Source organism: Scomber scombrus, chromosome 18 (assembly GCF_963691925.1).
Source record: "Scomber scombrus chromosome 18, fScoSco1.1, whole genome shotgun sequence".
NCBI lineage: Eukaryota > Metazoa > Chordata > Actinopteri > Scombriformes > Scombridae > Scomber > Scomber scombrus.
The window spans coordinates 13,364,672-13,388,816 of NC_084987.1; the positions used below are offsets into that span (position 1 = coordinate 13,364,672).

At 37.6% G+C, this 24,145-nt stretch overlaps 2 protein-coding genes and 1 long non-coding RNA gene across 7 annotated transcripts in view; 2 read left to right on the forward strand and 1 right to left on the reverse strand.

The window, feature by feature from the left end:
* Positions 1-481: 481 nt before the first annotated feature.
* On the reverse strand, positions 482-1,841 carry LOC134000141 (neuropeptide B-like). The gene is made up of 2 exons (XM_062439458.1): positions 1,605-1,841; positions 482-707 (listed from the first exon to the last, which is right to left on the reverse strand). The coding sequence occupies exons 1-2, from the start codon at positions 1,839-1,841 to the stop codon at positions 579-581; spliced, it is 366 nt and encodes a 121-aa protein (XP_062295442.1). The 3' UTR covers positions 482-578.
* Positions 1,842-4,063: 2,222 nt separating this feature from the next.
* LOC133998897 (uncharacterized) lies at positions 4,064-4,605 on the forward strand. Its single transcript, XR_009927361.1, has 3 exons — positions 4,064-4,129; positions 4,202-4,274; positions 4,569-4,605. It is a non-coding gene; the product is annotated as an uncharacterized LOC133998897 (long non-coding RNA).
* A 6,428-nt stretch (positions 4,606-11,033) lies between these two features.
* rnf213a (ring finger protein 213a) overlaps positions 11,034-24,145 on the forward strand; it is a 31,513-nt gene continuing 18,401 nt past the window's right edge. For 2 of the 5 annotated variants that reach the window (XM_062437942.1, XM_062437947.1), the window contains exons 1-24: positions 11,218-11,255; positions 12,894-13,012; positions 15,422-15,567; positions 15,916-16,599; positions 16,760-16,938; positions 17,041-17,208; positions 17,545-17,750; positions 17,875-18,164; positions 18,257-18,516; positions 18,671-18,889; positions 18,999-19,191; positions 19,418-19,473; positions 19,642-19,816; positions 19,906-20,070; positions 20,187-20,285; positions 20,373-20,495; positions 20,685-20,868; positions 21,071-21,244; positions 21,381-21,533; positions 21,625-22,244; positions 22,422-22,581; positions 22,681-22,898; positions 23,347-23,484; positions 23,582-23,746. In XM_062437942.1, coding sequence (XP_062293926.1) covers positions 12,910-13,012; positions 15,422-15,567; positions 15,916-16,599; positions 16,760-16,938; positions 17,041-17,208; positions 17,545-17,750; positions 17,875-18,164; positions 18,257-18,516; positions 18,671-18,889; positions 18,999-19,191; positions 19,418-19,473; positions 19,642-19,816; positions 19,906-20,070; positions 20,187-20,285; positions 20,373-20,495; positions 20,685-20,868; positions 21,071-21,244; positions 21,381-21,533; positions 21,625-22,244; positions 22,422-22,581; positions 22,681-22,898; positions 23,347-23,484; positions 23,582-23,746 — 4,878 coding nt within the window. In that variant the 5' untranslated portion in view covers positions 11,218-11,255; positions 12,894-12,909. The other 3 variants (XM_062437943.1, XM_062437945.1, XM_062437944.1) reach the window with 3 other exon arrangements.

Consider the following 24,145-nt stretch of genomic DNA (forward strand, 5'->3'; position numbering starts at 1 on the left):
TGAATGGAGTAGGGAGAAGAGTAAGTGGCAGCTTTCTGTTAGGCTGCAGATGTTATTATTTCTGCTTCATTCATATTTTTTGTTAAAATAAAACTGTTGCATACATTATATACATGTATGGATTAATATATATAGGTTAGCTCATTAAGACAGGTGCAGATGATTAGTCCAAACTAGTTTTGACCCAGTCTATCAATCATTCAGTGTCATGGAGAAGCAATAATCACCACAAAATGTTTCCAGTGCCAAATACCATCTTCTGCCTTTTATATGGGGTGGCAGCAGTACAGCTGGAAAACAAAATACTGCAAGTGATTTGGTCATCTCCAGTGTAGAAGAAAAGCTTACTGTAGTGTGTTTTGTATTCAGTAATCTTAACAAGGCACTGCAATATGATTCATTTATTAATGAAAACTCATATGTACATTAATACATTGAAATGTTAAATGAAAAGTAGCATAACTTCAGTCTATTACAACACCTGTGTTCAGCTTGAAGTTAAATAAATGTACAGTTTTTAAATGCCAAGCCTCCAAGAAGTAGGCTTCATCATCGAGTGCAGCTGTCGGCTTTGCTGCTCAGTCTCCTGCACAGTCTGAAGGGTCCACAGAAAGGAATACGTCTGCTTTGCACTTAAATGAACCCTTGATTTCCTGGAAGAGTTCACAGCTCTGCAGATCTGGTGTTATGTCTTTGATACAAATATGCTGTTTGGAGAGAAACAAACATTGTGTCATTACATTAGAGGTTGCTTAAAAAAAAATTGACATTTAAAATTCTGTACACTTGAGTCAGGAAAACAGGAGTATAGTTCTTTATCTCCTATAACATCACGGTTGGGATGTATCTAAATACATTTCACTGTAATTCTTAGATACTTTAGTGTTTCCATTTTATGCTACTCAAGGAAATATACTTATACTCCAATACAACTATTTAATTTAGAGAATTATTTTACAAACAATGTCAATATTTAAATGCTTATTATACGTTGATGTATCCCTAATAGTAATACAGTAATATACATTTTAACTGACAGGAGGCACCCTGCTGTATGGCGGCTTTTACATTGTAATATTAATAGAATTCAGGATTTTACATGACATTGTACACCTATAAAGTGTCTGCATAGATACATTATTAAAGTGAAAAAAAACTATTTTAAGACCTTTGCTGTTACAAGTCCATATTTCCTTACAATGTCATCTACTTTTAAACAACACATCTTTCTTGCGTTATTGGCCACAAGTCCGGGAATAACAACAATAAACAAAAATGCTGTTCATATTGTTTTCTTTGTAAAATTAAGATAAACAGAAACTTAACTTGCATTGTCCGAAAATTAGATAAACTAACCATGGGATCACCCATTCTTAAGCTGGAGCTCATAATAAGTAAAAGTCTCTACAATGCAAAAACTGCCAAAAGTTTAACATTTTTAAATGATTTTCCTCGTGTTTCCAGTAATCTGTTATTTTAAGGATAGTTATATTGTACCTAAAGGACAATTCGATTTTCAGTTTTTGCGCCTGAGCGCCGGGCGTAATGCGTAATGGCGATCCCATCCAACCCAAAATGCATTGATAAAAACGATAACCACTGACCATCGTCTTCAGGAGAAAACTCTGCGGAGTTATTTCAGGCAACACGCTGTTGGATGGGTCCGACTCGGCTCTTCTGACGTACGGTGACCTCCGGATACCGGACAGCAAGCCAGACGCCCTGCCCACGGAGTAGTAGCTTGGACCGGACACCTGCTTATACCATGCCTCCGTGGGACTGCAAGCGACCAGCACGGATATCACCACGATGGTTAACTTGAGTTTAGCAGGTATCTCCATGTCGAGTACTGAGGCTTTGGTCCCGCGCAGCTGTAACTTAAGCGACTGGTCGTCTTTGCTGTCACTGCTCACTACTTTTACCCTCGTTTCTAGAGTCTACTTATAGGGACCCCGTCATCATCTCCGCAGTTTCGTCAACAAAAACTGCCCTGGACTGGGTGATTCACACACACCTCAGAGAAATCATGTTTACAACTTTGTTTGAAATATCTTATTATAACGTTTGAGTCAAAACGCTGAACATATTGACGACAAATTATGTCCCCTCTAAAAAACAGTTGTGGAAAATAACCAGTGAAGCTTTAGTAAGTCTAAAGACATTGTCCTGGATTTACTTAAGGTAAATAACTTAGAATTAATGTTACACTAATTTTAATCTAAAATATGACCCTGAAAAAATGTGTTCAGACATCACCCACATATGTTATGGAAAAAATGAATAGCATGTCGTACAACGTCAATGTTGCAGTATTGTTGAGAGGGAAGTGACATAATGAAAAGAACAAGCTCTCAGCCATTTATTTAAATTCAATAAATTATCTTTGATGCATTTGCACATGAAACATGCAGGTTTCCTCCATAGACAAAGTGACTTCACACATCTCACTTGTACAGTGTGACTTGATTTTAGAGGCTGAGTGCTCTTTTTTCATTACAGGAAGTTGTGTCTACAGTAAATCAAGACGCAGATATAAGAAGGACCCTCTTTCATCTTGAGTAGAAAAGAACCGATGTGCCTTGCAGAGCCTTTTCTTCTTCTACAGTGACTTTAAATTCGATTACGATCATGATTTGACTGGAAAAAAATTAAAAATGCTCATTAAACACAAAATCCTGCCATGGACACTAATGCTACTGCTTCTGCCTGGTAAGTACAATACCTAACTCTAATTTAAGGTCATATTAAAAGGATAAAATCTGGCAAGTGATGCATGAATCTATGTCTTTCAGATATTCTCTGCAACATTTTGAAAGTGGAATATCAACAGCAACACATTTGCGCAGTGAAAGGCTCGTCTGCTGTCATACAATGTTCATTTCACCACACTGACAACCTAGTGAAGAAAGTCCAGTGGGGTCATGAAACGAATAATAGTTCTAAGGGTCATTCAAATTTTAACATCAAGTACATTAATACCTCATCAAGATTTCTGTATATTGGTGACAAAAATCGCAATTGTTCTTTAAAAATACACCAAGTGAACCATGATGACAAAGGATTATACGCCACCAGATTCATCACTAGCAATAAACGGGGCACATGGCCTGTTCGTATTGGCCCAATGTTAAAGGTTGTTGGTACGTTTTTTCCCCTCTATTATAAACATTAACAATAATTCACAATCTGCAAAGTTTAAAATTGAAGCTGTACTTTGCTCCTCCAGATTTAAACATTTTGATGACAAATCCTCACGGAAATGAAGCAGTGAAAGAAGGCGAGTCTGCAAATCTGACCTGCATAAACAGCTGTGATGGCTTGAATGTTACATCGGCTTTCACCTGGTTTAAGAATGGAGAACCAATAAAAGAAGGACCTGTACTTAACTTGAGAAACATGTCCTCTTCAAGCTCTGGAAACTACACTTGCTCGCTAAAGACACACACAGGAACAACTTCAGGAGTTAAAAATATTGATGTTGAATGTGAGTACCAGACTCCAGGTCAATACTTCAAATTAAATAATTTTCTCATCATGTTTCTGAATGAACTAAACCTTCGAATCAGAAAAGTGTTAAAGTCTTTGAATATCAAGTTTTCTTCTTGACAACTAAAAACTTCAGCTGTGTTTCAGACAGCCCAAAGAACACATCAGTGTCTGTCAGCCCATCGCTGGAAGTGGACCCTGACAGCAACGTCACCCTCATCTGCAGCAGTCATGCAAAACCCCCAGTGGAGAATTATACATGGTTTAAAATACATGACAATTATGCTCATATGACGGCTGTTGGTCATAAGCCTGTGTTCTTTCCCAGTAATGTTGGCCAGTATTTATGCAGTGTCACCAACACACATGGAAGTCAAAACTCCTCTGTTGTGACGTTAAAGATGAAAGGTAAGCAGGACACAGCTAGCAGCCAAACACATTAACAAAGTATTTGAATCTAGATTCAATAGGCCAAGATTATGCACATTTAAACTGGCATCAAAAGAGTGTGTGACTCTGATGCTCTCACAAAGCTAACTCACTGCTTTTGTTTCACAGTATATTGGGCAACAGCTACCAGAGACATACTTATTATTGCTGTTGCTGTGATTCTCGTTGTGACCACTGTTATTGCCATTACGAGGTAAGATGCGTTTCCACTGATCTTGCATCAGTCCTGCATGTTGATTTTACAGGCTTTGTCTATCTGTTTCAGGCTCAATAATAATAATACGCGGGCACCAACTACTGACTGTGGGGAGAACATACAGGTGGCACCAACAACTCTGGTTTGTTAGTAATTCAGAAAATTACAATTGCTGTAAATGACAGTTAGGCTGTCATTTACAGCAAGTATGTCTCTAACTGGGTTAAGCAGTTGAAAAGTGAGTCGAAACCCACATCCTTCTGTAATTCTCTGTGAGCTGATACATAAAAGGACACGCCTTAGAAAGGTTGTTTTCGTTGTGTGGGTGTAGGTAAAAGGGTCACACTGTAGCTCAAAATATGAAGAAAAAATTAAATGTAAGAGGAGAACATTGTTCTAAAGTCATTCATCTTGTGGTATTTATTTATTTATCCAGAATACAGAGAGCGTAAACTGGCTCATCTGTGATGATCACCAACAGGAAGCAAATCAGTGTGAAGGGAGAACAACAGAGCTCATCTATGGTACTGTTGTTTTCAAACCCAACAGAGAGTCAAACATGTAAGATTTCTTTTGCAGTTGTTTCAACCGTTTTTGAAACACCGATTGTTGCAGCAGAAGTACATGTACAAACTGATCGTATCATTTGCAGGCAGCAGACAATTCACACCTATAATGATGATGATGAAGGTGTGATTTACAGCACAGTATGCAGGTAAAGCGCAACGAACACTTACACATTTCATAAATAGAAGATTTTACTCAAGATAGCTCAAGTGCATTTTTTTGTCTTTTTCAGGAGCCAACAGTTGAACCCTTCATGTTTCACATCCTAAATTTAACAATCCAAATTTCTTGTTTTTATCTCCTTCTCCGTCACCACATAGAGGCACAAATAAAAGAGGGGTACAATAGAACATTTTAAAAAATGGCTTTTGAAACCTGAAATTAAGTGTGCCATTAGCTGCAACTCTTTATATTATGTTATTTTATTTAGATCTATAAATGTGAGGGACATGCTGGTATCAAAATGTTAAGTAATGGGGGAATTTAATTAAACTTGCTGCTAAGGGAATAACTCTTTTGTCATGCATAATTTCTAAAGTTGAAAATGTTTTGTTGACAGCTTGTGTTGTTTGAAAAATTAATAAAATTCTTCAGTGCAATGTGTTTCCATTTCATTGTCTCCTCATGCTTGAGGATTACAAATGAATAATTGTGAGTCTCAGGCCTCACTTACACACTCACATCTCTTTTCTTCCTCTGACGACAACCAATGTCATTGTCAAAATAATAAAACAATATGTTAGAATATGTATTTTTTTAATACCTCATGGGCTAAATGTGGATGTATGTTCATGCACTAAGTGGTTGTAAGTTGCTTTGGGGTGCTCAGTGTCTTTACAAATCATAAATGTTCTTGTTCTGTGTGTTTGGGATTATAAAAGTTAATTTGCTTTTTGTAGTCCTCGGGTTCTGTATTTCTCAAGAGTGTACCTTACCAAAATTATACTCGTATGTAAACTTGTGCTACTGACATGGAGACATTGACAGTATGTGAGGATCAAAATAAATGAAAGCAATAGAAAAACATTGCACAGCAAACCAGTCAAATGAATTTGCTCATAGCTGTCATTAAGGTCGAGTAGTCTTTCTTTTTATTGATGCAACAGTGTGTCATCACACTGAAACTCTGAAGCTTTTCTTTTGTGTGGTTATTCTCCAGGGCTTCAGTGATGACATACAGGTGAGTAATACACCTGCACACTGAATATACATCTATCGTTATAAGAGAAGTTTCTTTTTGGAAACTCTTGATATCACTGCCATGTAAAAATAAGAACCCCTAAAACTCCATTAAGAATGTTATAGTGCCGCTTTTTCACAAATTATTGTATTGGGAAACATCCCAGTGGTGCTGATTGAGCTCCTTTTTGGCTGAAGTAATCGGAGAATCTGAGAATTTCTGTTTTCAAAATTGAAAAACCTAAAGTAGAATTTAAGGTATAGCTGTAAAGTACAACATATTCTTACAATCCCAAATAAGATAAACTCACCAGGTCCACCCAGACCTCTTTGCTCTTTTAAACTCACTAGATGCATACATATACTACATGTCTTAACATTGTAATTAGCTCCATTGTTTACTTGATAAATAATGTCTGATGTATTTCATCAACAGATCACAGTTTGCATGTGGATATTTTTCCTTTTAGCACAAAGTCATTAAAAGTAAACATGAAAAATTAAAACAAACACTGGTCATGTTTGTCTTGTGATTAAAAAAAAAATCTGACTGTGCTTTATCCTAAATCTATTTACTCTGCACACGACCTGGTTTCACTGCTCATGTTCACATTTAAGCGATGACCTTATTTTCAGGGACTTGACTTTTTGTTACAGGATGCTTTGTAGAAGAGGAAGGAAGACAACACAGAAAGCAAGCAATGTGGCATGCAGAGCTGCTTGTTAATACTTTAAGATAGATTATGAGCTTTCTGATTACTTGAGTGTAATGAGAAAAAATGTTTTTCTGTCTAGTAAGTACAACACTTAAATCTCATTTAAGGTCATACTAAAAGGATGAAATCACAGAACTTATTCATGAATCTATCTTTTTGAGCTATTCTTTTCAATAAATGGCATGTGGAATGTCAACAGCAAAACATCTGCACAATGAAAGGCTCATCTATTGGCATTCCTTGTTCATTTTCCTCTCCTGGCCAACACAAAACAAAAAGTGTCATATGGGGTCATGAAAGGTATAATATTTTTAAGGACCCTTTCATATTTGGCAGCCAGCAATAATCAAGATTCCAGTATATTGGTGACAAACATTACAACTGTTCTTTAAAAATACACCATGTGGAGTGAATGATACAGGAAAATATACCTTCAGATTTACAACTGGGCCTTGGGCTCATGGACTGGGCAAAGTGGCTCAACATTAAAAGTTGTTGGTAAGTTTTCTTTTATTTTTTAATGAACAAAATACAGCTTGTCACAGTTTGTATTTTGCTGATAGATTTGAATGTTTCTGTGACAAAAACCTCATGGAAATGACATGACGAAAGAAGGCAAGTCTGTGAATCTGACCAGCATGAACAGCTGTGAAGGACCTGTAATTTACTTCAGCAACATGTCCTTCACAAGCTCTGGAAACTGCACTTGCTCGCTAAAGACACACACAGGAACAATTTCAGGATTCATAAATATTGATGTCGAATGTGAGTACCGAACTCAAAGTCAGTACTCTAAAGAACAACAGATAAGAAAAGTAATAAAAATGAAATCTGAATTATGTGTTTTTTCTGAATGAACTAAACCATTAAATCAAATCATGAAAACATGAAAGTGTGTGAACGTTATATATTACCCTTTTAATTTGCACAATGCACACACAAAACTTAAATGCCAAAACAAACATGGACTGACAACTAACAACTTTAGTTCTCTTTCAGACGGCCCTAAGAACACATCTGTGTCTATCACACCATCAGCAGAGGTTGACACTGGAAGCAACGTCACCCTGATCTGCAGCAGTCATGCAAACCCACCAGTGGAGAATTATACATGGTTTAAAATAACTGTTGATGATGATACTATTGCTGTTGGACACCGACCTGAACTTCTCTTTAGGGAGTTTTATCCCAGTGATTGTGGCCAGTACCTATGTGGTGCCACAAACAAACATGGAAGTCAAAGCTCCTCACTTGTGATGTTAAAAATGAAAGGTAAGCATGGCACAGCTAACAGCCAAAATACAGTATAGGACTAGTTTATTCTAGACCCTAAAAACTAACATGCTCCCTTTGTTACACAGTGTATGGCTCCACAATTAACAGAGACCTGCTTGTGATTGCTACTGTTGCTGTGCTTCTGATTTCTGCCACTGTTATTGCCATCATCAGGTAAGCTGTATTTACATGTTATCATTATTATATCTCATATGCAACAATAATATGATGATTTTACAAATCCTGTTCATCTGTTTCAGACTGAACAGAAAAGGGAAAGCAGCACCAAAGACTGAGTGTTAGGAGGACATACAGTTTGTAATATCATTAATGAAGGGTCTTTTAGCCAAAGTTTAGGTTAGTTAATTGGTGCTGGATGATATACAGGAGGTACACAGCACATAGAGGTTGTTTTTGATATGTGGAGGAAAAATAGTTACGCAGAATAGAAATAGAAAGGTATACTTTAATGTAATAGGAACCCATTGTTCCACACTAATTCATCATATTTTTTAACAAAAAAAACAAAAATTTGTTAAAACTGGCTCATGTTTGACAACAACCAATTGCAAGAGGGAAACCGATCTGAGGGAGGAACACTAGAGCTCATGTACGCAGCCATTGACTTCAAGACCAAAAGAAAATCCAAACATGTGAGATGTTTTTACAACTCTTATCCATCCATTTTAAATAGTAATAATTGGTAATTATGTATGCATCTAATCATACAATGACATCATCGTGTCATCACTTGCAGGGAGCTGATCAAGGTGTGATTTACAGCACGGTGTGCAGGTAATTCTCAGTAAACACTTACACATGAATAGTGATTGTGCAAGACAGCGTACACATTTTCTTTTTTTTTGTCAGGGACCAACTCTTGAATCCATCATATTTGGAACGTCAACAAGCACATTTGGTTTTGCTGTAATAGACACAACGTTGAAGCAACTGATCACTGAAAGATGTGAAATAATGTCATTAACCTCATTTATCTGCTATTCTGTAAATGTGATGCACATCTTGGCAGTAAAGTGTAAACTAATGAGAAATGTGGTTAAACATGCTGGTCAGGGAATACATATTTTGATATGCATCATTTCTAGAGTTTTGTTAGCTGCACTTGGAGAATTCACAATATCTCTCCAGTGTAACAGTCCCATTTCATTTTCTCTTTGTTCCTGAATCAATACAAATAAACTAATGAGGCTTAGAAGTCTATGGGCATCCAAATGTAATCTTAAAATGATAACAAGATGTTTTAATATGTCATTGCCGTGATCATAACTGTGGGTGAAATGAGCATGGATGTGCACGCACTGACTGGCTGTTAAGTTTATGTTTATGGTTTTGGCACTGTGTAAAAGCTTAATTTGCTTTGTGTAGTATGTGGTTCCTGAGGTACTCAAGCCTATTGAAATTATATACCCAACTGTTAACTTACTGCACAGACCATAACTGTGTGTGTGTGAGATATAAACTGTTAATCAGTAAATAATAACTTTTTTGCTCTTAGAATGAAACAAATGTAACCATTATAATCATTATGCAACACTGCATTATCATGATGAAACTGTGAATAATTTATTTTTACTACATGTGTAAAATAATACACTTGCACATTTAATATGCAAACATTCATCATTAACATCTTTGTAAGCTACCTGCTTTTATTATAGAAGCCCTTACTTGCAGCTCAGTGGGAAAAAATGGCTTTTGTATGCTTTTTGTATGCAGTATCTGAGACAATTACACCCATGGAAAACATTGTGATTCTGCGAGTCTCGAAACATCCTGCAAACAGCTCTGCTCAATAGTCTCCTTTTTTATGTTTAACTTGACTCATGCATGCAGTTTTGACAATATTCTTTTTATTTTTTACACAATTTGTAAGGTGAAGAAAGGTTAAACTTTTAAGAAACATCTTTCCCCTGCTTTCCTATGTGCGAAATCCCTTGCTGCAGCCTCTGTTTGAAATATAACAAATATCATAGCACATGTCATGCACTCACAGTAACGGAAACATGTTCAAATAAAAGGTTATTCTGCCCTCTCCTGAAAATGTAAGAGCATAGCATCCTGAGGGGTGTTAAATGCTGAGCCTCTTTTGATTTACTACATGCAACACACAACCTTCTTTTAATACATCCATGCACACAACTCTCTTCAGTGGGTGTCATGTAAGAGCTTTGGAGAGGCATTTATTGTATAACAGGATGAAAGGTCATTCCTCAGGCATCAGATGACGCTCAGTAGTAACAATAAACATCTGCGGGGTGAGCATTTTACCCTTTACTGGGATTTTACAGGACAACAGACAGACAACACAGCACTCAGTGTTGTCATGCAAGAGTTGCAATCATGTTTATGGACCAGATCCATGTCTTCACTTCTTGTAGATTTTGAAGGTGTGACTTTTCTTGGGGCTGTTAAATTGTGTGTGCCCTTCAGCAAGGCATAGTGTTTGACCTGTTTCATAGTCACACACCCAAATGTGTTATGCAGGTTTTTCCACCAAAGTAACTGCTCTGTCTGCTGCTCTGCTAACCTCGTGGATGTGTCCTTGCTCAAAATAAAAGTGAATGCAACCACCGACACTTCCTTCTCTGTGGGCCTATGCTACACACTTAATGAATGCATTGATCAATAAATGAAAATTAAATCTCTGCATGCATAATTGTGTAATCTAATACTTTGAGATTACTTTACACTTACTGTCCTGTAACCTCAGTTTAAAGAGAGAGGAAGCTATAGCTGACATATTGGAATTGCATCCTAAAGTTTCATGATTTTCTCTGGAGGAAACAAACTATCAGCCTAGACCATAGCTAGTAACACTCACCTAACAATCATTTGGGTCAAGATCTCTCTCTACTAGCCAATTAATGTCCAATATGCTTGGACTGTGCCATAAACCGCCACTACACAGTAGTTTTCGTGTTTTTAAAGTTGCTTACACATCATCAAAACACACTTTGGCAAATATAGGCAAGTTGACCAGTTTATGAATGCCATATTGTTTAAGCTACAGTAGTGAGAGTCTTAACTCTGCACTCTGGAGGAAAAATACTAATGTGAGTCACTGAATAAAATAATTAGATGACGCACTTTTCTGATAAAACGAAACTTTGGAAGATATGCGGAAATGAAATGAACAGGCATCGGCTGTAACTCTCCACCGGCACATTGCAGGCGCTGCAGAGATGACATATGGGCTTTTCTTTCTGCAGGACAGAAGAAAAGGTCGTGACGCTGTCAGCTCAGGTAAGACAGCTAAAATGTTAAAAAGCACATAACATCAGTTTACCTTGTGACACACAAGGTAATAAACTTAATCCTATTAGCCGGAGTAGCTATCAGACCGAGCTGTCACAGGACACTTCAGAGTAAGTTTGGCTTAAATGGGGTTTGAATGCCATTTCATTTTGGTTGACAACTGTCATGGCTCTTGAACATTATTATTGTCGCTATTTGTTTTTCGCTAGAAAGTGGAGTAAACAAGCCTAGCTCATGTTTGCTGCGCAGCTCAACCGACTGGCTGTTACGGGTTAGATAGCTAAGCTAACTCGCTGCCAAAATTTGGTTAGTGTGTCGTGATAACGTTACTCGAAACACTGATGCAAACTAGTTATTGTGTGTCTCCTTAGTTGACATGTTCAGATTTACTGTTGTGAAATGAGACTGAAGGTTAGAATCAAAACAGGAAGTGTTTTACAGGCGATTTTGCGCCCTGAATATGTGATTGGATGATCTCTGAAATCAAAGATGCTTTACTTAAGAAGAGGAATCTCTCCGTAGTTGGAAAAACTGTCCCACCTTTTAGGCTGTAAATATGAGTACGCTGTCCTTCTAATTTTGTTTTGTTTTGGTATATTTTTACTGTAGAGATGCGGATGTGTAAATCATTCTGTGGCTTTTCATGAGAAAGAAAATACTCTCAATAAGTAGTGAGTCACAATTTGAGTCGAAGTTGAGACTTAAAGCATAAAGTAAACCAAATAGATTTCCAGCATCTGTGAATACAATGAAATTAAATGGGCTTGTCTCCTTTTTCCATTGACTCTGATGGTGAAAATGTATTTCCTATGCGTGCCAGAAAATCCTAAGAAATTGATGTGTTAATTTTAGACTTGAATGCACCAGTTACGTCACACACACACACACAAAATGTTTGGACAAAGTGCAACATTACTCAATCCAACACTGCTCTCTGCAGGTTTAAACTTTCAAGCTCACATGCCTCAGGGTGTATCAGAAGTCCTAATGGCTTCAGCAGAGAGAGAGCATTGCAGCAGTACAGCTGAATCATCTTAACAAATATACATTCAGTGATAGACCACTGATATAATTTAATCTTTCTTTAGTTATATTCATCAGTGATTCTCACCAAAAAATATAATACTGAGTGTTGATACACTCTTCATCCATATTCATCAAAACTAATTACCTAAATTTCAACTTTTTAATAGTGACCGCAGAACAGGGAGTGTCTACCATCTACTGTAAACAGGCACTACTTCTCCTATATACTGCCCTTTGTACCCTGAGAGGGGTAATTTAGTGCACAACATGTGTCAAGTTTTATGGATTTTATGGTTTACATTTTTCCTACACGAGCAACTGAAAAAAACTTCTTTTCTTCTTATAGTTTTGATAAGTTGTGTTTTTTAAACCTTCATGGCAGTGTATTATATCTCCAGGTTTATTCTAGTGTGCAGTGAGACCTCTTCTTATTTTTTCCCTCTCTGGCTGAAGTCGGAAAAAAAAACCTGAACAGAGCTGTAGGTGGGTGTGTAGAACTATTGACTGTCACATAATTCTTTCCTTTTCAATCACTTAAAATGTTACCAGGTCAGTTTCTTTAGAAAGACTTAAAGTTAAAAGAAACAGCTGTGCTCTGTGCTGTTGATTTGCAGAGCTGAACACAGTCTCATGATAAGGCCTCATGATAAGGCAAAATTGAAAGCGAAAGAAATTCACTACTTCGCGCTACATTTCCAGTTAAACCTGTTTCTCTTTTGCAGAAATCACCAAAGCCTGATGATGAAGTGCCCATGTTGTGGCCACAATATTTTGGAGAAGAAAGCCAAATTTTGCAGTGAGTGTGGTGGGAAGCTGTCTGTCCAACCTGCAAACACACAGGGTAAGTACAAAATAAATTTGGTTTAGTCTCTTCTGCTAACTTACATAATTCAGTTAATGAGCTCCACACACTGTCATTGTAAACTGATACAGTTTATTAAAATCATATCCAGAATATAATGTTGGGCATTATGTAAGGTGTTCAGTTTGCCATAGAGAGCTTGAGTGAATGGAGGTTATTTTGGATGTGACTACCCTATTACCCCCTAAATTCTGGTGAGATTGCTAAATTGCCCAAACATAATTAAATGGCATGTTCACAAAATGTAGAAAAAGCATGTAAAAAGATGATGTTCAACTGCTCAAAATCTATATTCTGGACATTGTCATGACATTTGACATTTATGTTACATTGCATTACTTTTATAGCACTCATCAAAGCAAAAATACAGACTGATTCATACAGAAACCACACAATAAGTGGTCATCAAGTGAGTCAAGCAGTCAGTAGGACGAATTAGGGTTGAACAGACATTATATATTATTACACAGAGTAACATGTTCTTTGAGAGCAAGCTCAGTGTTATGAGCTATGTTATTATCTACGTACTACACACCAAGAAAATGCTCATTCATTCTAACTGGCCTTGGTTCAAACTTTCCCTAAATAAAGTTTCCAGGAAATTAGTAGGAAAGTAAGAGATCTGTAAAACGTGTTAAGAACATTGTTGATAGGCAAGGCAAGGCAAGGGAAGGCAGTTTTATTTATATAGCGCATTTCATACACAGTGGCAACTCAATGTGCTTTACATAAAAGAAACATTTAACAGAAAGTTACCATAAGTAACAAAAAAACATGGAATTTGAGAAATAAAAATAAAACCCAATCATCCAACACATACATACCCCCCCCCCCCCCCCCCACACACACACACTAATAATAAAAACAAAGTACAGAAACATAGAAAGAGAGAGAAATAAAATACTATAATAGAGCATTAAAAATAAGATTGCAGCATAAAATAATGATTTGCTTTAAAATCATTAAAAGGACAGAGTGCAAATGAAAGATTAAAATTTAAAGTGCTTTGAATGAGCTCAATCATAAGCACAGGAGAAGAGAAGTGTTTTTAACCTGGATTTAAAAATATTCACAGTTGGGGCTGATTTCAGTTCTGCTGGTAGTTTGTTCCAGTTGTGTGCAGCATAACAGCTAAAAGCTGCTTCACCATGTTTAGTCTGAACTCTGGGCTCCACTATCTGACCTGAGTCAGTATATCTCAGAGCTCTACTGGGTTTATATTCTACTAACATGTCATTCATGTATTCTGGACCTAAACCATTCAGTGATTTGTAGACCAGTAGCAGAACTTTAAAATCTATTCTATAGCTGACTGGGAGCCAGTGTAAAGACTTTAGAACTGGAGTAATGTGCTCTGATCTCTTTGTTCTGGTTAAAACTTGAGCTGCAGCGTTGTGAATGAGCTGCAGTTGTTTAATGCTTTTTTGTGGGAGTCCAGTCAGAAGACCGTTACAGTAGTCAAGTCTACTGGAGATGAAAGCATGAATCAACTTCTCCTGGTCTGTTTGAGACATAAAACCCTTCACTCTGGATATGTTCTTAAGCTGATAGAAGGCTGTTTTGGTGATTGATTTGATATGACTGCTGAAGGTCAGATCTGAGTCTATCAGCACGCCAAGGTTTCGGACTTGGTCGCTAGTTTTTAGAGAGAGTGACTCGAGATGTTTACTGACAGCAATCCTCTTCTCTTTATTGCCAAAAACAATTACCTCAGTTTTGTCCTGATTTAATTGAAGGAAATTTTGGTTCATCCAATTTGTTACTTGCTCTAAACAGTGACACAATGACTGTATTGGACTGTAGTCATCCGGGGACAGTGCTAGGTATATCTGCGTGTCATCTGCATCTGATAGACACTTACTTATTTCAGTCTTTCTTAAAAAACAACCCAGTAGTTTGACACATAAAACTACACACTGAAAAATGTTTTCTTTTTTTATGTCAGTCAAAAGGTCTGAAATATTAAAAAAAAAAAAAAAAACACTTTGAAAATGAACAACTACATATGAACCCAAATATAAAGAGTAGGCACTTACCAGCCAAACCAACTTTTTCCCCCCCCAATAATTTGTACCAATTTTGACCCTTTTCTTTAAATGTCCTAAAAATGAACCATTAAGTACCTGCAAATTGCTTAGATCATTTGCAGTACATTAATATAAAATTGAAAGACTTGTAAAACTAAATATTATTGAACTGTGTTGTAAAACCTTTATTATATGTGAGATTTTAATGCAGAATGCCTCTTCATTCAAATCTTCCACTGGCTACATGATGTGATTTGGATTTGACTTCAATGCAAACTAGTCTGTGGCAATAAACTACACATGATAACTCCCAGAGCAAACGTTGCAGTCTGATTTGCATAACACCTGCCTTTTAATCCAGGTACCGAAAATCAGCCGCAGTCCTTGGTATCAGACTGTGAAGGCACAAGTGATAAATCTGTGAAAAATGCCCCACCAGTGGACAGCAAAGATTCTAATAGATCCCCTAAAAGACCAAATGAGGAGACCATCAACCCAAAGAAAAAGGTGAGTAACTTCAAATGAGTTTGTATTCAGTTACCAACTTCTGTACTTTTGGGAACTATGTTCTCTGGGGATTCTATGATTGTTGATCTCTCAGCTCTAACACATATTTATTTAATTTAAGGTGAAAAAAAATCTAATTTCAGTTTTATATTATATTTTCCTTGTAGAAACAGTTGCAATCTTTCATCAGTTGTTGCACAATTATATTAAGGTTTTTCAACCTTCAATTAGTTACCATTATTTAACATATTACATATAGATTTTTTATAAATATATAAAGTTGCATATTTTTATTTTAATAGCAAAAGTTGTTTTTACAATTGATGTTATTCTCTCTGGTCTTATTAGAAAAAAAAGAGAAAGAAAAACAAAAAGAAGAAAGATGGGCACTTGTCATCAGACCAAGATCAAAGCCTCTCTGAAGTGTCCCACGTCTCTCTTGGAGAGAACCAGGGGAAGAGGACGCAGGGCGAAAGAGTCTCCTCTGACAGTGAAAGCTCTGCAATGGATGAAACACCGGACTTACTCCAAGATGGGGTCTCCTCACTCGAGTGCCAGTCTAGTTCCTCAGCTGCAGCTGACATAGCTGCTGCACCATCTGAGAATGCCAATAGTCAGAATGAGAAGACAGTGAAGCAGTCTGAGGTAGCCCCGGGTAATCATATAGAGGGAGAGAGCAATGCACAGAAATCAACTCAGGCCCAGACAGTCAAGACAGAACCAGCTGACACTCCGAATAATCCCAAATCAGAGGACGGCAAGAGCAAGACTCAGTCAGGGTCAGGGTCAGGTAAAGGGACAAAGTCCACTAACCACCAAGAGCCCCAAAAGACTGAAAATAAAAACTCAAAAGCCAAGAAAGACACAGCCACCACTAAACAACCCATTACTGACCAGAATGCCAATGTGGATCCAAATGTGAAGCAGGCTGGACAAACCAAACAGAAGGGAAATAATCAACAGGAGCAGAAACAGAAGCAAACTGTGGCAGTTGAACCAAAGATGGTCTTTGGTTCTCAGACTCCATCAAAGGTAATGATGGAAAATAGTTAATCAAAAATAATAATTGACAGAAATGTGAGCAAAATTTGATTTGAGGGAATTCATTTTCATATTTTTTATATGTGTATCATGCGCAGAATTTAAACTGTATATACGGTTCATAAAGTATAGATTTATCCAACTTTTACAGGCTGAAAGCACAGGCTCCAGTGTGGACCCACAGGGGCCAGTAGAGCACATGGACACTGAACCCTCTGGGAGCGGAAAGGACTCAAGTGCAGGACAAACCTCAGAGGCTGACAAAGGAAGTAAAGACATCAGTAAGGATAATTCAGCATCTAGCAAGGGACCTGGCCCTCCACCCAAAAGGTAAAGTTCTCTCAAATGGTATTGCTTTTGATCACCTTTGCCAGTTTAAATTCTGTGTATAATATGTAGTATTTCTAAATTGGCTCATTTCTTGTCTTTTAGGCCAGCCAGCAACAAGACCATTGCTGTTCGTGACAGACTCACAATTTACTTTCATGCAGTTCTTTCAAAGGATTTCAAATTTGATCCAAAAGAAGATCGTATCTTCATCAAGGCTGGGTCTCACATCGGGAAATGGGACGAAAATACACTTGAGCTGTCCGTAACCAGGTACTTTGTCAATTAATCATTTTAGTGGCTTTATGTCTTGGCTCATCAATCAGTAAAACTTTACATTACTGAAACGTACACTTTTCCCCTCACAGTCATTGTTGTGCTTAATAAACACTGATGGATGACTTCATTAGGAACACCTGTGCAGACTAATGCAATCTGATATAACAGCTCTGCTATAAATTCTACTTTTACATGCGTAACATTTTACTGTTTGTACATTTCTAGTTTTTGCTGACATTGTTAGAAAGGTGATATTTGGCTTCAGCTTTTGATGTGTGCATGAACAAACTAGGCTGCTCTTAATTTACTCTCTCAATGATACTCCTACAGGAATCTTGGAGAGCATGGGTTTCTGGTTGAGGGCAGTCTGATGACAACCAAAACTAAGGCTCTATCTGTGTCGATACCATACAAATATACTGTCTATAAGTCTAAAAAAGACAAATATGAGTATGAGTACATATACAAACTGGATTCTACACACCACACTACCAACAGATGCTTGTTTGTGAAACCCCTCCTTGTCAATGACGATGGTAAATGTAACTTTCAATTGGTCCAGCTGTAATTACGTTTGTCTGCATGCTAATATAGTTGAATATTATGACATATTATGATTATGCATTACACACAGTTACATGTTGTATCTTTTTGTAACAGGGGACTGGCATCAATATGATGACATCATCTGCGCAGAGCCATCAAAGAACGTGTTGAAGCGCATTAAAGATACCATCTGGCCTGAACAAAGGAAGACTCTGATTCAAGGCAGAGAGATTGCAGGGAATGTAATGCTGGAGAGCATATTTGACTTACTCAGGAGCTGGAATGATACCAACTTGAAGAGTTTTCTGATCCAGTTGAATCAGTTCTTTCAGACTTATGGGAACCCCTTTGTTTATGAGGAGACTCAAAGGAAATGGCACTCCTTAGACTATGGAGAAGATGATGTAAGTTTACAGCTGTTGTGTACAAAGTCTAGATGCACCCAGGTACGATCAACTCATCTTACCTTCTCTGTCTTTCTGGATTGATTTCCTAGGTACGGCGGATGCTGAAGCAATTCATGCTGACAAACGTTATTCCTCAGTTGCTGAAGGACGGAGATGGAAAGAGTTTCTACATTGAGGATCCCATGAGAGCGGCTGTGATCATGCTTTGTGTATGTAGACAGCATAACTTCAAACTCGAGAATGCTGAGCTCCATCGACTCTGCACTTCGCTTTGTTTACCCCAACTAAACAAAGATGACTTCCTCAAGTACTGGACAGATTTTTCTAAGGATGTGGCCATTTTAAAAAAGTAAGTACCCAGTTTTTTTTATTTAATCCTATAATCATTAATTTAATACTACAGTCATGAACTACTGACTACAGAGTAATAATATACTGTCTGTATCTATTTACTCTAATATTTAATTTTCCTTCAGATGCTCATAAAATTATCTTTGTTGTAGTCTGCCAGATCACTTGGTTTCTCTGATAAAGACTGTGAAATCAACGGGAATGCCCCGTTGGGTTCTGGTACTGCCGCTCCTCCACCTCCTCAAAGACAACACAAAGCCCTTTGAAGTACCACGATCAGGAAATTTAAAGTATGGGCTGTACTGGGCAGGTTTGCAAGGCCTTGATGTGGGTACATCACCACACTACACCATGAACAGTCAAGATAGGAAGTAAGAGCCTCCCTACCTTTGCCAAAGTATTGCTTACGCTATCATGTTCCAGTGCATTTATTTGAAAATGAATGAATGTAACCTTCTCTGGTTCCTCTCTTGTCATCAGGGCACTGTTGAATCTGACTAAAAGCCACAGTTACTTGATGAAGGTGGATGCACTTGCGGTGCGATCCTGCTTGTACTTGTTGACAATTGAAGAACTGGTGGAGTGTAGTATCAACGTTAACTGTGAGCTGCTGGACATCCTTCATTTTTTCATGAATAAGGTTCCTCAGGATATTACCTACAGTGTCTTCCAGGTTGGTGGAAACAGACATTTCCAGGTTATATAACATATACTGCACTAAGTCATTTAAGTTATTGCCTTCACTAATTCACTAAGTTAAAACTGCCAACAAACAAGCTGCGTCATATGTGTCCACTTGTACTGTCTATTCCACACCTATCATCCAATGAGAACTGAGAATTTTCAATAATGATGGTGTAAAGTACATTAATTAATGTTCTTGTTTTTCTATTTTCTAGACAGCGTCTGACATTCTATCTCATATCCAAAGCCAGCTCATTGAGAACAAATACAGGTGATTTGCTCTCACTATTTTAGATGATTTTTAATATAGTAGTATAGGCATGAAGTCTCTTTACAGAAACTATTTAAATTGTCAGTTTTCAGACCATTTTATATTTTGCATGGGTCTAGTTTTATTATTTATCCCCTAATCTTTCACTCTTATTTTTGTTTATGAAAGAACTTTTACAGAACATTACAGAAAAGAGTGCCTGGCAACTGCAGTGAAACTATTAGAGAAGATCTGCAAAGGAGTCAAACCGGGCATACATACCCAGAACTACCCTGATATTCCTGTTGCTTGCATGAATCTGGTTGCATCAGTGTCAGACTTTGTTCAATGTAACAAGCAACAGGTAAGTAAAGTGACTCCTATGAAGTAAGCTGTTAACATTTCAGACTAGATTAAGGTTTTTAATCTCCAATACTATTATTTCACATTTAGGAGACTGAAGAAGGGGACACAGAGCAGCAGTATGCAAAAGACATGGTGATCGGCCATGCGATGGTCATCATGAGAGGCTGGATCAGTCAGTCTTTCAGAAAGGATTTGCTCATCAGGGGTTTTTCCTCCTTGTATCTCAAGGTCGAGGCTACAGCAGAGATTGAAGTGAGCCGTGTCATTATATTTCATGAATCAAATACAAAATACACAGATGGATATTCACAACCCATCACTGGTACAGAAAACTGAAAACTTGTTCTTTTGTTGGTTGTATTTTACAGACATGGAACAACATAATCTCTATCCAGTTCAAAGATGAGGATTGCACGAAAGAGTGGAGACAGATGTTTACCATGGATTTTGAGGGCAAGTACAAACAGGTATGTCATACATCCTTTTCAAATTTTGGTTAAATAATTTTTTAAACTATGAAATATGTATTACATTGTGTGACTGTGTGGTTTTAGGGATCTGCTTTGGATCAAATTGAATTTTACTGTGCAAAGATAGAGGACCTCAGTTCTTCCCATCCACATGTTGCTGCCAGTATTGAGAGATGTGCTCTTGAGGCTGTAACATCGTTGTGCCAGGTATGAAGTCAAATTACAGAAAAATGACAGCTTTATTAAACAGACAAAAATCCTAGATTAAACCTCCTAAACATGCAGTTTAGAGAATGTTCTTATTTAGAAATAAAGAGAACTGTGTGATTCACAGATTTTATGCATACATTTAAAAAATACACAGTCATGTTTATTGCTCTTTTACCTCATATACAGAACAAGTCTGAGGGCAAACTGTTTGAGAGGATCAACATAACTTGGAAGTTTGGGAATCTTATCTCAGCCATTATCCAGAAATCCTGGCCAAAAGATCATCAAGGGAAGTATCAGGAAGATGAAGAAGTTGTACTTAAGCATCTCCTCTCCTGGACTGCTGCCAAAGACATTTTCCAACTACACGGTATGTCCTCAGAACAATATTGATCATTGAAAGCATGCACACCCCAAACAGAACAATTCTATAGGGGAGGGAGTAGAAAATAGTGGTAAAAAAAGGTAGACTTCTCTCACTAATTCATAAGAGCAAACTGAGCCTTAGTTTATGACTTTGTGGCAGAAGTCAAGCATTGTAATATTTGCTAATGTAATTTTTGTCATTGCAGGCACAGACGAAAAGTTGATTGAGAAGCTCTCTCAAGATACCAGAGACAGAATTGCTATAGCCATCTCGTCATTCACAGCCATCAACAATCAAGTTATTCATGGAGACATTAAGATCAGCCTTCTCAAAATCGTTTTGGAGAGGAAAGATGCCTTCTTAGAACTGCTGAAGATCGGTAACAACAATCATCAGATCTCTCAACATTTAACGATTAATAATTTCAGAACATGTCTTATTTATACAACATGATGCCTTGTAACAGACTAATACAATAGACATATTAAGATGTACGTGGGATTTGTCATTAACAGATTGCCTTGCTGAGAATGAACTTTACAAGGATAATGCCAAAATGAGGAGGCTGTTACAATGCAGACAAGATGAAGTTAAAGCTGTGTACTATGAGAAGGAGCTGATGGATGTCCTCTTAACAATGAGCCACAAACTTGAGGAACATATGACAGGTATGGAGATCATGCAAGGAGAATGAGCCAGTTTGGTTTGATCATGCAGCTGCAGCAAATTTAACATAATCTTATTTGATTTCAATGACAGTTGATGTTGCCGACATGGAAGAGAGACATCGTGTCAACATTGAGGACATGCCCCTGAACCAGTTTATGGAGGTCCACCCACTTGACAAACTGCCCCCTCCAATGGCTGGTGTTGTCACCTACTTCCGCCTGGAGGAAGAAATCAGAGAAATGGCAGAGTACCTGTACACATTCAGAGACAGTTACATTTTCAAAGTCTGTTGGGAGAAACAAGCCAGACAACTGGTCAATGAGGAAATGGAAGATGGGGATCTTGATAACCATGAATTAGCAGACATTATGGCAACACCCGAAATGATAAATGATGACATTTTTGTCCCTTGCTTTGCTAATTACAAAGACATCTACACTTGTCTGAAGAATGGCAGTATAAGGCTTGAGGAGGTCAACCAGCTCTTCAAAGCGTACAAGGACAAGTATGAAGAGCTTGCACAGGACCTGGACATCATGTGCAGAATTGATAAGTCGACTGACAAACAATGGATCAACACCAGGGTTCAACAGATCGAGCAGTATCATGAGCTCCATCTAGCTGTGGCATCAGCGCAAATTATCATGAAAGTCAAAGACACACTTTGTCTTCAAGGGGACTTCAGGGTTCTGGAGACACTCACAGAAGTTGTAAGTAGCCATAGTTTTGAGCTAAATATATTACTCCCAAAAGTATTATGCCTTGTGCGTTACTTCATCAGGCAAAAAGTCACCCTCTTCACACCACATTTGTAGGAAGATTCTGTGTTTGAAGCTATTCAGAAGTTGTAAAAGCAATGTTAACTTTTGACTTTCCTTTCCCTTCAGGGTCATGCAGACTTTCAGCAAGAGCATCTCAATCGGATCGACAATGATTTGATGCAGGCAAAGATGGTTCTGGTGGACATCACTGAACCCCGCAGACTTTGTTTGCATGAGCTGGGACTCAGAGGGCATTTTGTGAGATGGGTAAAGGATGCACTTGAAGGTAAAAATTATTATTCTCTACTCTAGCTGTGCCAAGTAACACTTATGTATTTAAATGCTCTTCCAGGCAAATCACATAATAAATGTCAATTATTTTCAGACATCAATGAGCTAAAGGTGTTCGTTGACCTGGCTTCCATCTCTGCGGGAGAGAATGACATGGATGTTGACCGTGTGGCATGCTTCCATGACGCTGTCCTGGGCTACTCTTCCATGCTGTATGAGCTCAAACCAGACTCAGGTTTTCATGCCTTCAAAGATGTGCTGAAGAAGCTCTGGAGAGCTTTGGAGAATGACAGCAACCTACCAAAAAAACTGGTAAAAGAACACCTTTGCTAATACTTCTGCTAAAAATATTGCTCCATGATTGATCACAATTCAGCCCTGGATCTGAAGATGATCCCCAGTATTTTCACTTACAGTGAGGGCGACTAATTGATATGTTGATGCCACCTTGATGGCACAGACAGTTGGTGATACTTAATGGACATTAAAACACTGTGGTAGATGATTTTGGGTTCTCTTCCTCTCTACAACATTTGTCTTGGTATTTTGTTCAATGTTAAACTAGAGAAGACTCCAGTAATTGTGGGACTGTTTTATAGTTATACAAACAGAAGTTACTTAACTGTAAACTCTAAATGCTCACATAAACATTACTGTCACACAGTTAGGGTACTTGGGTTAAACCAAATCCTAATTCCCATGAACCAAAAAAATGAATATTGAACAGCACAGAAATTGAGAATGCTGTCTTCTTTTCTAGCGGGACAGTGCACGCCATTTGGAATGGCTGAAGACTGTGAAGGAAAGTCACGGGTCAGTGGAGCTGTCATCTCTCTCGTTAGCATCAGCCATCAACAACAAGGGTATCTACATAATCAGTGCACAAAATGTAAAAAAGGTAAATAAGATCAAAGATGATTGCAATACGAGAATACTGGCTTTAAATGTTCCTACAATGTTATGTATGAGAGTGTATTTTTTGTTTTTCAATCTAGTTGAGTCTTGACACCATCCTGAAGCTGCAGATTCCAGAGGAGCATGATGAGGGCCAGCAGATGCGCTGGTATTCTCTTGAAGATCTTCGGGAGTTGCAGAACAAACTCATGCTCATGTCTGGGAAAGGGGATCAGGGGCAGAATGAAGTTGATCACTTTGCAGAGGTATTTCTAAAATTATCCTTTTTATTCTGTTAACATATTAATTCTCATAATACTGCTACTACTACTTATATATACTACTAATAGTAATTATCATTGCACAATGTTTGCAATCATTAAAGGTGCATCAAATTGTATAAAAGATTAACAGACACAATAGTAAAAATAAAAAATAAGAATTATTATAAAAGAATAAATAGCTTGATCCTTTCCCAGCATGTTTTTGGAAGAAACCTAGGACAACATCACTAAGTAATTTGGTTGTTGAAGAATATATTATTTACGAATTAGTTGTGGTGTATAGTTAAAGTGAGCTGCAATAAGATAAACTGCACAGAGGTTACAAATGATGTCCGTGGATATAAAATAAAGATCTTGTGGATTTGAACAGCAGGTAAAGCT